At 42.0% G+C, this 13,292-nt stretch overlaps 1 protein-coding gene across 2 annotated transcripts in view; it reads right to left on the bottom strand.

Annotated features, from left to right (window-relative positions):
- Positions 1-13,292, bottom strand: part of VASH2 (vasohibin 2) — a 46,254-nt gene that overhangs the window by 9,850 nt on the left and 23,112 nt on the right. Inside the window, exons 4-6 of one of the 2 annotated variants that reach the window (XM_044673966.1) lie at positions 13,140-13,214; positions 4,466-4,847; positions 2,325-2,440 (exon numbers count right to left, since the gene is read on the bottom strand). In XM_044673966.1, the coding sequence (XP_044529901.1) occupies positions 2,325-2,440; positions 4,466-4,847; positions 13,140-13,214 (573 nt within the window). The remainder of the gene's footprint in view (positions 1-2,324; positions 2,441-4,465; positions 4,848-13,139; positions 13,215-13,292) is intronic. The other variant, XM_044673968.1, reaches the window with a different exon arrangement.

The following is a 13,292-nucleotide window of genomic DNA, read 5'->3' as shown; positions in this document are numbered from 1 at the left end:
CTTTGTTGTTGAGGGTTGTTTTTTTCAGTCATGTCCAGTTCTTCATGACTCCACTGGAGATTTTCTTGGTCAAGATACTGAAATAGTTTGCCGTTTCCTTCTTCGACTCTTTTGACAGATGTGGAAACTGAGGCCAACAGGGTTAAGTGACTTGCCTATGGTCATATGACTAGTAAGCTAGATTTTACCTCAAAAAGATTAGTCTTCCTGACTTCAGGGCTGGCATTCTATCCACCATACCATCTAGCTCCCCCTTCCTCATCTTTTTTTTTTTTTTTAAACCCTTACCTTCCCTCTTAGAATCAATACTGTGTATTGGTTCCAAGACAGAAGAGTGGTAAGGGCTAGGCAATGGGCGTTAAGTGACTTGGCCAAGGTCACCCAGGTAGGAAGTATCCGATGTCATATTTGAACCCAGGACCTCCCTTTCTGACTGAGGTTCAAAATCCACTGAGCTATCTAGCTGCCTCCCCCTCCTTCCTCATCTTTTAAGAGGGGTAATTGTGAGGATCAGGTGAGAGCATGTAGGTAAATTACTATAGAGATTATCAGGTAGACTCTGAAGCTCTATTCTCCTGGTCAGACCCTATAGTCACTCTGTCTTTAAATGAAAAGTCCTTGTAGTTCCACCTAGGTAGATTTGTCCATCCCCATATTCCTCAATTTATGAATGAACTTTCTGTGCTAGCTCAAATGCTTGGGCCCTGGGCACTGTTCTAGAAGCCATTAGGGAGGAAAAGATGAATAGAGTTTGAGAACTCATGAGTTTTTGCTAGCTGGAGATCCCGGTGGCACTGATTCAGACTCCCTTCTGACTGAGGCTGTGGACTACAAATAAATCTATCGATATGACTGTTAAAGCAGGCTGAAATGCCTTCCTCCTCCTTTCCTTAGCTTTGGGACTCCCCTTGGTTTCTTTCCAACCAGACCTGTGATTCCATTAACATGGGGACTTTTTTTGCAGTTAAGTGATTTGCCTAAAGTCACCCAGTACTCGGTGTATGTCAGAGATGGGACTTACCCAAGTCTTCCTGACTCCCAAGTTCGTTCTCTGCCTAGTACATCATCCTGTCTCCCATTCCTCCAACCCTATCTGATTTCAATCTCTCAAAGGACTAATGGTTTAGGCGTGTTCAAGACCATTAGATTTAACTGTCATTCTGTTTAGTTCCTGAGTGCACCTGGATTTAGATTCCCAGAAGACTCAAAACAGGAGAGATAGGGCTAGGGGAGAGGGGATGGCTCAGAAGGCCATCTTATTTCCTTTGTAAAGGGCATGCAATCATCCTGTTTCCCCAAAAATTCTTATTTAAAAGGTCTAACTTATAAATAGACATACTGCTTTCTCATTTCTCCCAGTGACATGACATATAAACTATCTCCTTTCCTTATTTCTCTGACTTATTTCTCTTCTGGAGCACTGGGTACCAGCTACTTTTATCAGGAAGGGTATCTTCCCTTGGAGTTAAAAATACTGGATCCCTTACTATTCTGGTGAGACTGAAGTCATTTCTGTTACCTCCTTACATGTCTTCCAAAGCCAGAATCTTCTGCTTGATGGGTTTTGTGATCATGAGTAAAACATTAAATCTCTCAGCATGTGAGTTTCCTCATCTATAAGATAAGCATAATACTCTCCCCCCACCCCCACCAGCCCCTGCTCAGCTGCTTCCTAATGTTGTTATGGATCTTTAAGAAGATAATAGATGGGAAAAATACAAAATATCTCTGTTATGTTGTTAGTGATGGGTTGTATTTCTAGTATATTTGGTTGTTATCTTTTAATCCATCCTCCGTTTTATGAACTTATACTAGGGCACTCCTTCAGCCCATCAGCTCTACACATTTAGGTTCCCATGAACCAAAAAATGGGTGTGGAATCACTGGCCGTGGTCTCCTCTCTGAAAGAGGACTCAACCAGAAGGGTTAAAGCAGGACAGGGGTGAATGTGTGAATTTCTGGGTATGGGCCTTAGATTCAAATTCCCCAAATCAAATAGGAATGATTTTTAAATTATTCTTTTTATTTTTTAAATACTACCCGTGTGTCTCTTTCCTTTATTTGTGTAGATGATTGAAAACTGACTATTGCTCATACTATAAGGGGGCTTATGTTTGTATGGTCACGTATAATGATCCTAAAAGGTGTTCCCCCAAGGTTGTGTCAATTGAAGCAGATACCATTCCTCTTTCATGTATCTCTGCTTATGGATATCACCATCTGATTAAAATGGCAGGTCTAGGAAGCAGTCCCTGTGGACTAGGAAAGCACCAGATTTTCAGGCATTAAGTACCATGGATGGGACCAGGGGAAACGTTACTTACGATTTGTCTCGCCTCCCAAGTCGTCTCGGAGGGCTTGATTGCCTTCGCCGGGGAGACAGTGACTTTCCCCGACTTCTCTCCAGGGGAGGAGAGTGGGCACTTGCGGGTTTCAAGATCTAAGAGAATTTTTTAAAAAGAATGTGAGAGTTGTTGCCATCGTCAATTTCAAGAAAATTGCTCCCTCTTTCCCCCTGGAATATTTTTCACTAGCACCAGCCACTGACTCCAAGACTATAGCTTGGAAGGTTCTCAGAAAAATGACTCCCAAGTGAAAGATGTAAACAAAGATACCTGGTATAGGATGGCAGGAAGAGAATGTGTCATCAGTAGATGCCACTTTTTGTTCTTTTCCTTTGGCTCAGGAACACCAGAGGCTTGAAGCCCTGGAAGTTTGGTTCCCAAAACTGATGAGTTCTTCCTCCACTTCCAGGAGAAGTCATTGTTACAGTGTTCTTGATATTTTGTTCCAAATAACCAAGAACCTCTCATTTTCTCCCAGAGAGGAGAGGTTAGCTCCCCAGGTAATAACCGTAACAAAACTTTTGATGGGCAGAGTCCCTTCCCCTCTTAGAGCCTAGTTTTTATTCTGACAGTGAATACAGAAAAATCAACTCATGGAAGTACACAGGTGGGGTCGCCTTTACAACCTGTGATTTATTTAGCAGGTAAGCCCTAATGAGCTGCCTGAAGCACATGTAGATTGAATGACTTGCCCAGGGTCAGCCAAGTAATGTGTCTAAGGTAGGATTTGGACCCAGCTGGTACTGTATCCAATAGACCATGCTACCTCTTTTACACAGAATTTCTCATAAGAATCTCAATGAGAAATGGAGAGAGAACAGGAGCATCACATTGTTTTACAATGTAATCTGGGGCTGCTAGGTGGCTCATTGGATAGAGTGCCAGGTCTGGAGAAGAGAGGTCCTCTGTCCTAATCTGGCCTCAGATGTTCTTAGCTACATGACCCTAAAAGCAAGTCACTTAACTCCAATTACCTAGCCCTGCTCTTCTGCCTTAGAACCAATATTTAGTATTCTAAGACAGAAGGTAAGGATTAAAAAAAAAAAAGAGAGACAAATCATATTTGTATGTATATGATCAGAACAGAGCTCAGCGTAGTGATTTCCAAGCTTTTATGAAACTTTGCTACTCTATTTTTGTTTAATTTTGTCATATCAGGTCAAAAATACATTACTTTAAACCAAAGGCCATTGCAATACCCAGAGCAAAGAGTAAGGTTTGGCTTTGTTTTCATGTAATGTAGGACTTAAATTAATATCCAGCAACTCCAAGTGTTCATTTTATAAAGTTTATTAATAATCACTTGAAGTAGGAGGAATAAAAAGGAAATAGAAGTAAAAGAAACCCAATTATTTAACAAAATTAAGACCACGTGACCAAGCTCTTCTTGCCTGTTTACAAAACCTGCTCCACCAAAGCCCAGCTGGAAGACCAGAGCGAGAGGCGGGGCTACACCAAATCTATATCCTCCCTACATCAGTACATAAGGTGAGGAGAGTGGGGTGCTGGGAATTGTAGTTTTTAGGGTAACAGATTCAAATTACACTATAATGAATCCAAGGGGCATGCCCAGGTTGACCTAATGTGGATATACCTGGCTTCTTGGCATTCCCCCACATAATAGTGTGAGTCACCTTCTTTAACTATGTGTCCTAAACAGGATGGATCTTTAAAACTGTCAGACTACAACAGTCTTTTCCTTTAGGGTCTTTTCTGCTGTGTCCAGAGGGTGAAGTCACACATGTGATTCCACTTCCAGTGCAGGCACCATGAACCAAACCAGGAAATTTTGTTTGCGCTTAGTTTCAGCTGCCATGTACAAATCTCACCAGATCTGGGAGTTTGCACTATTACACACTTGGGAACCAAGAGTCCAGGTAAGATATTGCACCCAGCCAGCCCTGAGAGAAGACTGGAGCAGCTACTCCCACCCATCTGGTGAGGAAAACGCGGAAAAGCAGGGTGCCTCTATATTAGCCAACTGGGCAAGCTCCAAGGCTCCGTATCATTCATTTTTAGTATAGGATGGGAGAATTGAATTCCATTCCTTAGGCCAAGTTGCTTCCTCCAGTAATGCTGACTTTTCCCCACCATACCTTTATACCTGCCCTTATACGTACCTTCATTCTCAAGTCCCTGGCATATTTCTCCAGCTCTTTCCTTAATTCTGACCTCATCATCTTTGTGACATTGAGAACCAGCTGCTTCCACTCAATGGGCTGGAAGCTGTGGGGCTCGTGGGGGACATACAGCCCAATCTTGACCTTCTTGACTGTGTGTAGGTATTTCTTGTAAGAGTCTTCAAAATCAAAGATGAGGTCACTCAGAGTCCGAAAGGTCAGAGGTTTGTCCATTAGGTCGGACCTCCGGCTCATGCCTAGGGAGCCATAGCGGCCATTGCAATAGATCCCCAATACAACATGGTGGAAGTAATTTCCTGAGAATTGGGTTTTAAAGCTGATGGGGAATCGTTCTATGGAAGGCTGCCCATTTGTTAGGTATCTTAAATGATTTTAGGTTAAGGAAGAAGATGATGGTCTTAAAAAATCAAAGAGCTACCAACTCCTGTTCAGGCAGAGTCCTCAAGAGATGCTAAAATCATACTCTCGTTTAGCAATTTATAAAGAGCTTTCATATCTTTGATCTCATCTGATCCTCACAGCAGCTCCTAAGGTAGAGAGGATATAAATTATCCCCGTTTATTAGAGGAGAAAGTTGAAATTTGAAGAAAGGAAGGGATTTTCCCAAAGTCTTATGGTTCTTCTGACTCTTCCTCTACCTAGTAGTTTGATCTTAGGGAAGTCACAGCTCTGCAAGGAGCCTCATTTTCTTCAAATGTAAAATGGAGGAGGCCTATTAGGGAGCTGGTGGCGGGGGGACCTTAAAATCTAATGAGATCCAGTGAGATGTAACTTTCTCAGGATAATAGAGCTAATGAGTGATAAAGCTAGAACTAGAACCCAGGTCTCTTGACTCCCAGCCAAGTATTCTTTCTACTCTGCTTTCTCCATCTTCTAATTCCAAGTCTAAACAATATAATCCTTTTGTAAGAGATCAAAACCTTGTGAAAATGAGAAAAGTTTCTGCCCTCAGAATGAGTTCTGTGTAAGAACTGGCCTCTCCATACCACCATGAGAACTCTTACCCAGTCAGAACCCTTTGCTACCAAAAGCACACCCAATGAGGTCAGAGATACAGCTTAGGGGAGTTTTTTCTCTGTACTGAGCTACTCTCATTTTCTAATACCTCTTGTAAACAGAGATTTGACTCCTCCCCAACCCCCCAAACCATTCTGACTTCTAGCAACCTTTGCTGTAACTATTCTTTAAGTCTAACCTAATTCTCTTTTGTTGTAGATGAGTTCTAAAACATTCTTTCACTTCTCCGTAGGCTGAGCACATCCTTCAAGAGACAACTCAGGTCTTACTTCCTAAAAAGAGCCCCATCCACAGTCATCTCTCCTAACACTGAACCAGGGCATATACTATCTATCCCACTAGCCTGCACTTTAGTATAGTTACCTTTAAAAAAGAAATTGGGCCTCGTGCCCCATACCTTACTTCACAAACCTAGTGTTTGTTTACTGCCATTTTCCTACTGCGTCTTTCCCTACACCAGAATGACAGTGGTCTGCAGGAGCTAGTTCACATTTTTATAATGCTTTAAAGTTCGGGGGCACCTAAGTGGCATAGTAGAGTGCCAACCCTGAAGTCAGGAAGACTCAGCTTCCTGAGTGCAAATCTGGCCTCAGATGCACTTCCTAGCTGTGTGCTAGTCACTGGGCAAGTCGCTTAGCCCTGTTTGCCTCAGTTTTGTCATCAGTTAAATAAGCTGACAATGGAAATGACCAACTACTCTAGTATCTATGCTAAGAAAATCCTGAATAGAGGTCACAGAGTAAGACATAACAACAAAACTTTGCAAAGCACTTTACAAATATCATTTTACTTAATCTTCACCGCAATCCTGTATAAATAGTCTTATTATCCTCATTTTGCAAGTAAGGGAACTGAGGTATGGAGGCATTTGAGCATTCAGGGTCACATGGCTAGTAGGTATCTGAGGCAGAATTTGAACTTGGGTCTTCCTAACACCAAGGCTAGTACATTATCCACTGTGCCGCGTAACTGCCTCTGGGCAGACAGAAGACATAGCTTTAGAAGGGCAGCACAGAGACCTCAGAAAAGAGGCTGGGCACCATCCCCACCACATGAAGAAGGGAGGAGGTTCAGGCTAACGGTGGATTTCAGAAACCAGGAGTAAGGGATAAAAGGTTACACAATGCCTCTCTTGGGAAGAACTCAAACAATATACTTCACCAGCCTTAGAAATATGAAGTACAGAATAACCTTCTTAGGAGTGTCAACATGGCGGAGGAGAGAGGGAGCCAGCCTTGAAATCAGAAGATACAGGTTCAAATTTGCCTCTGACAGTGTGTCTAAGACTATAGTAAGTTAGATTGATGATCTATGTGGATGGAAGGATTTTCTGTACTTGGAATTCTTAGCGTTGATGAAATCATAGATTCTTTTCCAAAAAACCCAAACATTAAAACTAATAACCCATTGAAACATAGTTCAACATCACTGGTCATCTACTTAAATAGGTCACAAGATCACAGGATTTTGAGCTAGAAGGAGCCTTAGCATTTATCCAGTCTAATCCCTTCATCTTATGGGTGAGTTAACTGAAGCACAGAGAAAGAGATTTTGCCTACACATAACTCAATTAGTGGCACAGTCAAGATTAGAACTCAAATCTCCCAACTCTCATAGGGTCATTTCTAAATGTCATCATTCCCTCCTCAAAATATAATCCCACACAGTCAAAACATGGGCTGTAATTTATGTCAGGCCAATCCCTTGTGATGTTCTTTCTATAAAGGGAGATGGTTCTAGGACACAGCTGTGCCAATGGCCTACCATCACCCACAGCAGATTATGCCAGCAGGGAAAACAAAATTACAGCTTTCTGTCTAGTCTTGGGTTCACTCAACCATCTGGGTAAAGACTGAGATGGGCCAAAACAAGAGGCAGAGGGACGACCTCCTGAACACTGTCCAACCGTATCTTATTATAATTCCTTAATGTCTTGAAAAAGGTTTGCTCCTTCATGAGGCAGAGTCCTTACAGTGTTCACTGATAACACAAACCCACCTACCCAAGAGGATCATCCCCAAAGTGGGGCTATCTATGCCTAGCAGCCTGGGAGTCTGCTTCAACTTTTCCAAAAAAAGGGAGACCTGAGTGCCTAGAAATCCCCTGACCTTCTAAGCATGTGCCCGCTTACTTAGATCTCACATTCATGAGGAAGAACACACAGCTGTTGAAGATGAAGCTTCTGACAGCAGCTGAAATGATTTGGAACATAATAAGGAATCAAAGCTCTATCTGGCCTGGGTAGATATCCACAGGGCATACCCAGAGGAACAAAAAGAGATTAAGTCAAAAATCCATTGTGCTCTGTTAACCTAGCCCATGACTTGAATCCAAAAAAAAGGAAACAAATGACCTAGCTTTCCGCAATAGAAAGGCTCAATAATAATGGACAACTCACCATGTAGAGCTTTCAGCTTTATAAAGTGCTTTCCAAACAATACTCTCTGTTGGAATAATGGGAGTATTGTCTCTTTTTTTTTTTAAAGATGAGGAAACTGAGGTTAAGTGACTCACTGATCATAAATCCCAGCTAGGAAGTGTCCTAGTTTGGACCTGAGGGGTAAAAATGGTTGATAATAGAGCTACTTCTATGACCCTAGGCTCCTGAGGAGACAAAGACAGATTCATAGGCCTTCTCCTCAGCCCAGGGACAACCAGACTACCAAGGGCTAACAAAGGGCAAGGAGAACTGAGCCTTTGATGTTTTTGTCCAGGGGTTAATTTCTCTTGAGCCTCACAGCTGCCAGAGGTAAGTATCCCCCTGTCCTGGTCCTCTCTAAATATTACCTGAGTTAGAGTATATGAAACCTAGGAGCAAATTACCCATTGGTTTTTTTTTTTTTTTAGCCCAGTACATCATCTCCTGAAAGAGCCAATGCATTGATCATACTTCCAAGATACTTCAGGGATTTTAGTGACCAAATGTGGAATTTCTGCAAGACTTCTCAGATACACCTCTATTGTGTGAATCAAGGTCCACGTGTATCCGACTGGTTCATCCTTCCATCAGCCTAGAAAATTCAGTATTGGCTACGTGGTCCAGGAAAGGAACTAGATCTTGTGTTTCCCCCCAGCCCCTGAATTGTTCACATCCATGAATCTTGCATGAGGCTATGCTAAGCAGCTGTAGTTGGGTCCCTCCTAGCACAAAAGGGTCTGATCCCAAAGCCATCTGCTGCTCTCCTCAATCCCAAGCCTCTCACTGCTACCCAGCTGCTGGTCTGCTCAGCCATGTGGGAACTGCCTTTTAATTTCACTTTAAAATGAGGAGGGGTAGGAGCAGGAAGGGCTGACTCTGTTTTCGTTTTTTCCTCTCAGAATGATCTTCATATTGGCGAAAAGAGAGAACAAAAAATGGCAAATGAGGAGCTGAAACCCTTCAAAACCTGGCTCCCACCTTCCCTTTTAGGCTCATTTTATATTGCTCCTCTTTAAACATATAATCCAGCCAAACTGTCTCTCATATATGACACTCTTTTTTTAAGCCCTTAACTTCTGTGTTGGCTCCTAGGTGGAAGAGTGGTAAGGGTGGGCAATGGGGGTCAAGTGACTTGCCCAGGGTCACACAGCTGGGAAGTGTCTGAGGCCGGATTTGAACCGAGGACCTCCTGTCTCTAGGCTCTCAATCCACTGAGCTACCCAAATGTCCCTCATATATGACACTCTGATAATTATCTCCCAGCCTATGTCCTGGCTGTCCCCCATTCCTGGACCATTCCCTCATCTCACATCTTTCTCTTAAAAGTTCTACTTTCCTGCAGATCTCAGTTCAAATTGCCTAGTAGTTACTTGGTATACATTTGGTATCTACTTCAATGTGTATTGTTTTCTCCCTTACTAGGAGACAACCTCTTTGCCAGCAGAGAATTTCACATTGTCTTTGCAATCCCCAGGGTCTAGCCCAGTGCCTGGCCCAAAACAGGCACTTAATAAATGCTTGGTTGGTTTATGGGCCTGGAAGAATTTTATCCTAGTCTAGGGACAGGATTGCTGGATATGATTGTTGAGCTTCTGTTGGTGATTAGTCAAAAGTGACAGAGAATGGGAGAGGTGCTCCTGTCCTGGGGAAAAAAGGGCAAATAACTGTCTTCAAAAGGAGAGGGAGGAGATAAGCTAAATCAGGCAAGGAACCTTGACTTAGAACCCTTGCAAAGTTTCCCAGTGGGTGACCTGGCTGCACTAAGACCAAATAAACAGGGCTTAAGTCTCGTCCTACTGTTAGGTAGTAACACCAGTTTCTCCAGTCACAGTAAGAATTCTTGTTTGGCATGATCAGAGCTCTTGGTCTCCACTAGGAATTTTCAAAGAAACCATGTCCTTGGGGACAAAATAACTGGGAGATCCAAAAGTATGTAGGGATGCCCATCAACTCTTAGGACTAAAAGCTGGAAGGAACTTTAGAGATAATATAGCCCAGCCATCTCATTTCATAGATGAGGCTCCAAGAGATGACATGATTGCCAAAGATCATATGGAGAACAAGAAGCAGAGCCAAGATTTGAACCTAGGTCCCCTGATGCCCATATTCACATCTAGTGCTCTTTTTCCTGCATGTCCTCATTAAAGAGTGCAAAGATCAGGTGATTTGGGGTCAGAGGATCCTGGTTCTGTCAATGACTGCCTGCGTGACCTTGGTCAAGTCACTTCATCTCTTTTGGCCTCCATTCCCTTATTTACAAAATGAGAGGGTCAGACAGGATGGCCTCTAAGATCCCTTCTAACTCTAAATCTGCCATCCAATGTAAAATTCAAACACATTCACACAGAGAGCCAATCCACCCCTCCCCACAATTTTATTATATGCTCCTTGAGGGCAAGAACTGTATATTTTTTAATATTATCTTTAATGGCTAACAGTGGGCTCTGAATAAGCAGATGGTTAATAAATGTCCTTTGAATTGAATTAGCCTAGCATAAAAACTGGTATCTGATTTGCCCATGCAGTTCAGGGCATTGCTAAGTGTTTTATATTCATATGATGACCATCTTTTTTTTCCCCCATCCTCTTCATGGTTCTTTAGCTCCTGCCTCACCATTATAGCCACATATCCTATTTAGCTAGTGCTTTAATTTTTACAAAACACGTTATTCACAACAGTCCTGTGAGGTAAGCAATGTAAATATCATTTTTCCTATTTTATAGATGAAGAAACTGAGGCTCAGAGAGGCTGACTGATTCACTTGTGGTAATATATGTAATAAGTGCAGGTCTCTTAAGTCCAGTGCCTTTTGTTCTCCCTCTCCTCCAATGAGAAACTTCCTTCTCCAAGTGTTTGTTATAGCATCTTAGCACGGGCCATAGCTGCTTAGTGCTTAGCAAAGAAGCCTTTACCTTCACATTCTTCTCACCATTGAGCTAAGGCCAGAGAATATTCTCTCTTTAAGAGAATCAAGAGAAAAATGGAAGAAGTGGCCATTGGAAAAGCCATGAGAAATCTTAGCTGACCAACTTCTGGGTCCTAATCACCATTAATCACACACTCAATCCATTAAGAGTCACAGGAAGTGGGAAACATGAGAGAAAGGCATTGTAGGACAATTAAACTCAAATAGAAATGAGGCCACTAACTTATATGAAAGGATCTCTACAGGTTGCATATTGATTTAGTTTAAAAATATGTTATAACTAAAAAGGAGGGACAACCAGGTGGCTCAGTGGATAGTCAGCCCTAAAGAAGGAAGGTCCAAGGTTCATATTTGGCTGCAGTCACTTCCTAGCTGTGTGACTTTGGGTAAGTCACTTACCCCCAATTGCCTAGCCCTTGCCATTCTTCTGCCTTGGAATTGATACTTAGTATTAATTCTAAAATAGGAAAGTAAGGGTTTTGAAAAATAAAAAAGTAACTAATAAGGGAATGTTTTGCATCACTGCACATGTATAACCTATATCAAATTGCTTGCTTTCTCGAGAAGGATGGAAGGGGAGAATTTGGAACTCAAATTTTAAAAAAACATGTTAAATTTTTTTTTATGTGTAATTGGGGAAAAATACAATATCTGAGAAAAAATAAAGTCTTCTCTGATCTAAAAAATATAAACTCACCTATGTCTTATTGTATTTCTTTTACTTTGTTAAATATTTCCCATTCCATTTTAATCTGGTTCAGGCCACACTTGGAAGTATTCCAATCCAAATGAGGCAGTATGTTTGATAGCACTGATAGTAAATAGAATGTTGGGTTTGTAGTCAGAAAGCCTTGAGTTCAAATCTTCCCTCAGACATTTACTAAGTGTGTTACCTGGCATGAATCTTATTTGACCTCTCTGTGACTCAGTTTCCTTAACTATAAAAACAAAATGGCCTTAGAGCTCTCTTTTAGCTCCAAAGCTGAGATCCTGTGATTTCCCATTAGCCTAAGGAAGGCAGGGCCCTCTAGAAGCTTCTTGAAGCTTGTCTCTCAAAAGAAGACCAGTTTCTAGACTTATAGAACTAATGAATTGGGAAGGACCCAGTCCTTGCCTCTGGGAGCCCTGAGTGCCATGGAGGAGACATAGCCACTGTCCTAAGAGCAAAGCTGTAATAAGGAATTTAAAAATCTAGGGACAGAATCATTAACCATCCGTGAGACAGTTATTCTCTCTTGAGATTAGGGCTGGTACTCCACCCTTAGAGGAAGAGACAGAAATCTTTTTTTTTTTTTTTTTTTTTTTTTTTAAATAAAACCCTTACCTTCCATCTTGGAGTCAATACTGTGTATTGGCTCCAAGGCAGAAGAGTGGTAAGGCTGGGCAATGGGGGTCAAGTGACTTGCCCAGGGTCACACAGCTGGGAAGTGTCTGAGGCCAGGTTTGAACCTAGGACCTCCCATCTCTAGGCCTGGCTCTTAATCCACTGAGCCACCCAGCTGCCTCCAAGGGACAGAAATCTTAGAAGGGAATCTCAGAAACCGTTTGGAAGCTTTCTATTTTAACAAATTGTTTTTGCTAACTAGATATGAACTAAACTGTTGTTTTTGTGTTGTTGAGGGCCTTGTTGCAAGTGCTATCATTACCTTCTGAATTCAGCTCCTTGAGGCAAAGCCCTACCTAAGAGGATCTGCTTCAGGGAATTCCTGGGTGGGATAAGAAAGACACAGTTCTCTGTTCTACGGAAGTTTCAAGTCCAATGACATGGAATCAATGACCTCTTCCTCTCACCTCATGCCCCAACACAAGACTTTGGTTAACGTAGACATCCAATAAGAATATTCTACCCATATAACCAGAAAATCATATTGGTTACTGGCCTGAGTACTGGCCTAGATGATGATGGATGCTAATGGAAATGGTTCAAGGATCTAACCACTCCTTTGGACTTGGTTTGGCTCTGGGTACTAAAAGTCAAGAAAAACATCAGAAAAGTGTAAAACTCACCTCCAGGGGGTAGGGGCAGGGAAAGCATCATTGAGAATCAAAGGAGCTGATGCATCTTTGCCTATGAACACATTTGTTCACTATGAAAAGCCATGCAAATGGAATATGTGGTGTTACGATTGTGACAGTGATTGTTTTACACCATCCAGGATGCCTGTTCACACACGATACATTTATAGATTTGTTTATTTTTTTTTTACCATGTTTGATGCCCATCTTTGGAGTTTGCTTGTTCTCACCGGTCTTTTCTTCAGATGCAAAGCATATACAAGCAAAAGGATACATGCCCAAGATGACAGCTTCAAGACATTTGATGGGTAAAGATTCTCGAGTCATTTCTCTTGCTGTCTCCATCAACCTGTAGTAAAAGGGACAGCAAAGGGGGGTCAATATTCATTCCTTCAACCAGTAAGACAAGTCAACCTCAGCACCACAT

Source organism: Gracilinanus agilis, chromosome 4 (genome assembly GCF_016433145.1).
Source record: "Gracilinanus agilis isolate LMUSP501 chromosome 4, AgileGrace, whole genome shotgun sequence".
NCBI lineage: Eukaryota > Metazoa > Chordata > Mammalia > Didelphimorphia > Didelphidae > Gracilinanus > Gracilinanus agilis.
The sequence above is the reverse complement of the archived record's forward strand: the minus strand, read 5'-3'. Positions and strand labels throughout refer to the sequence as shown.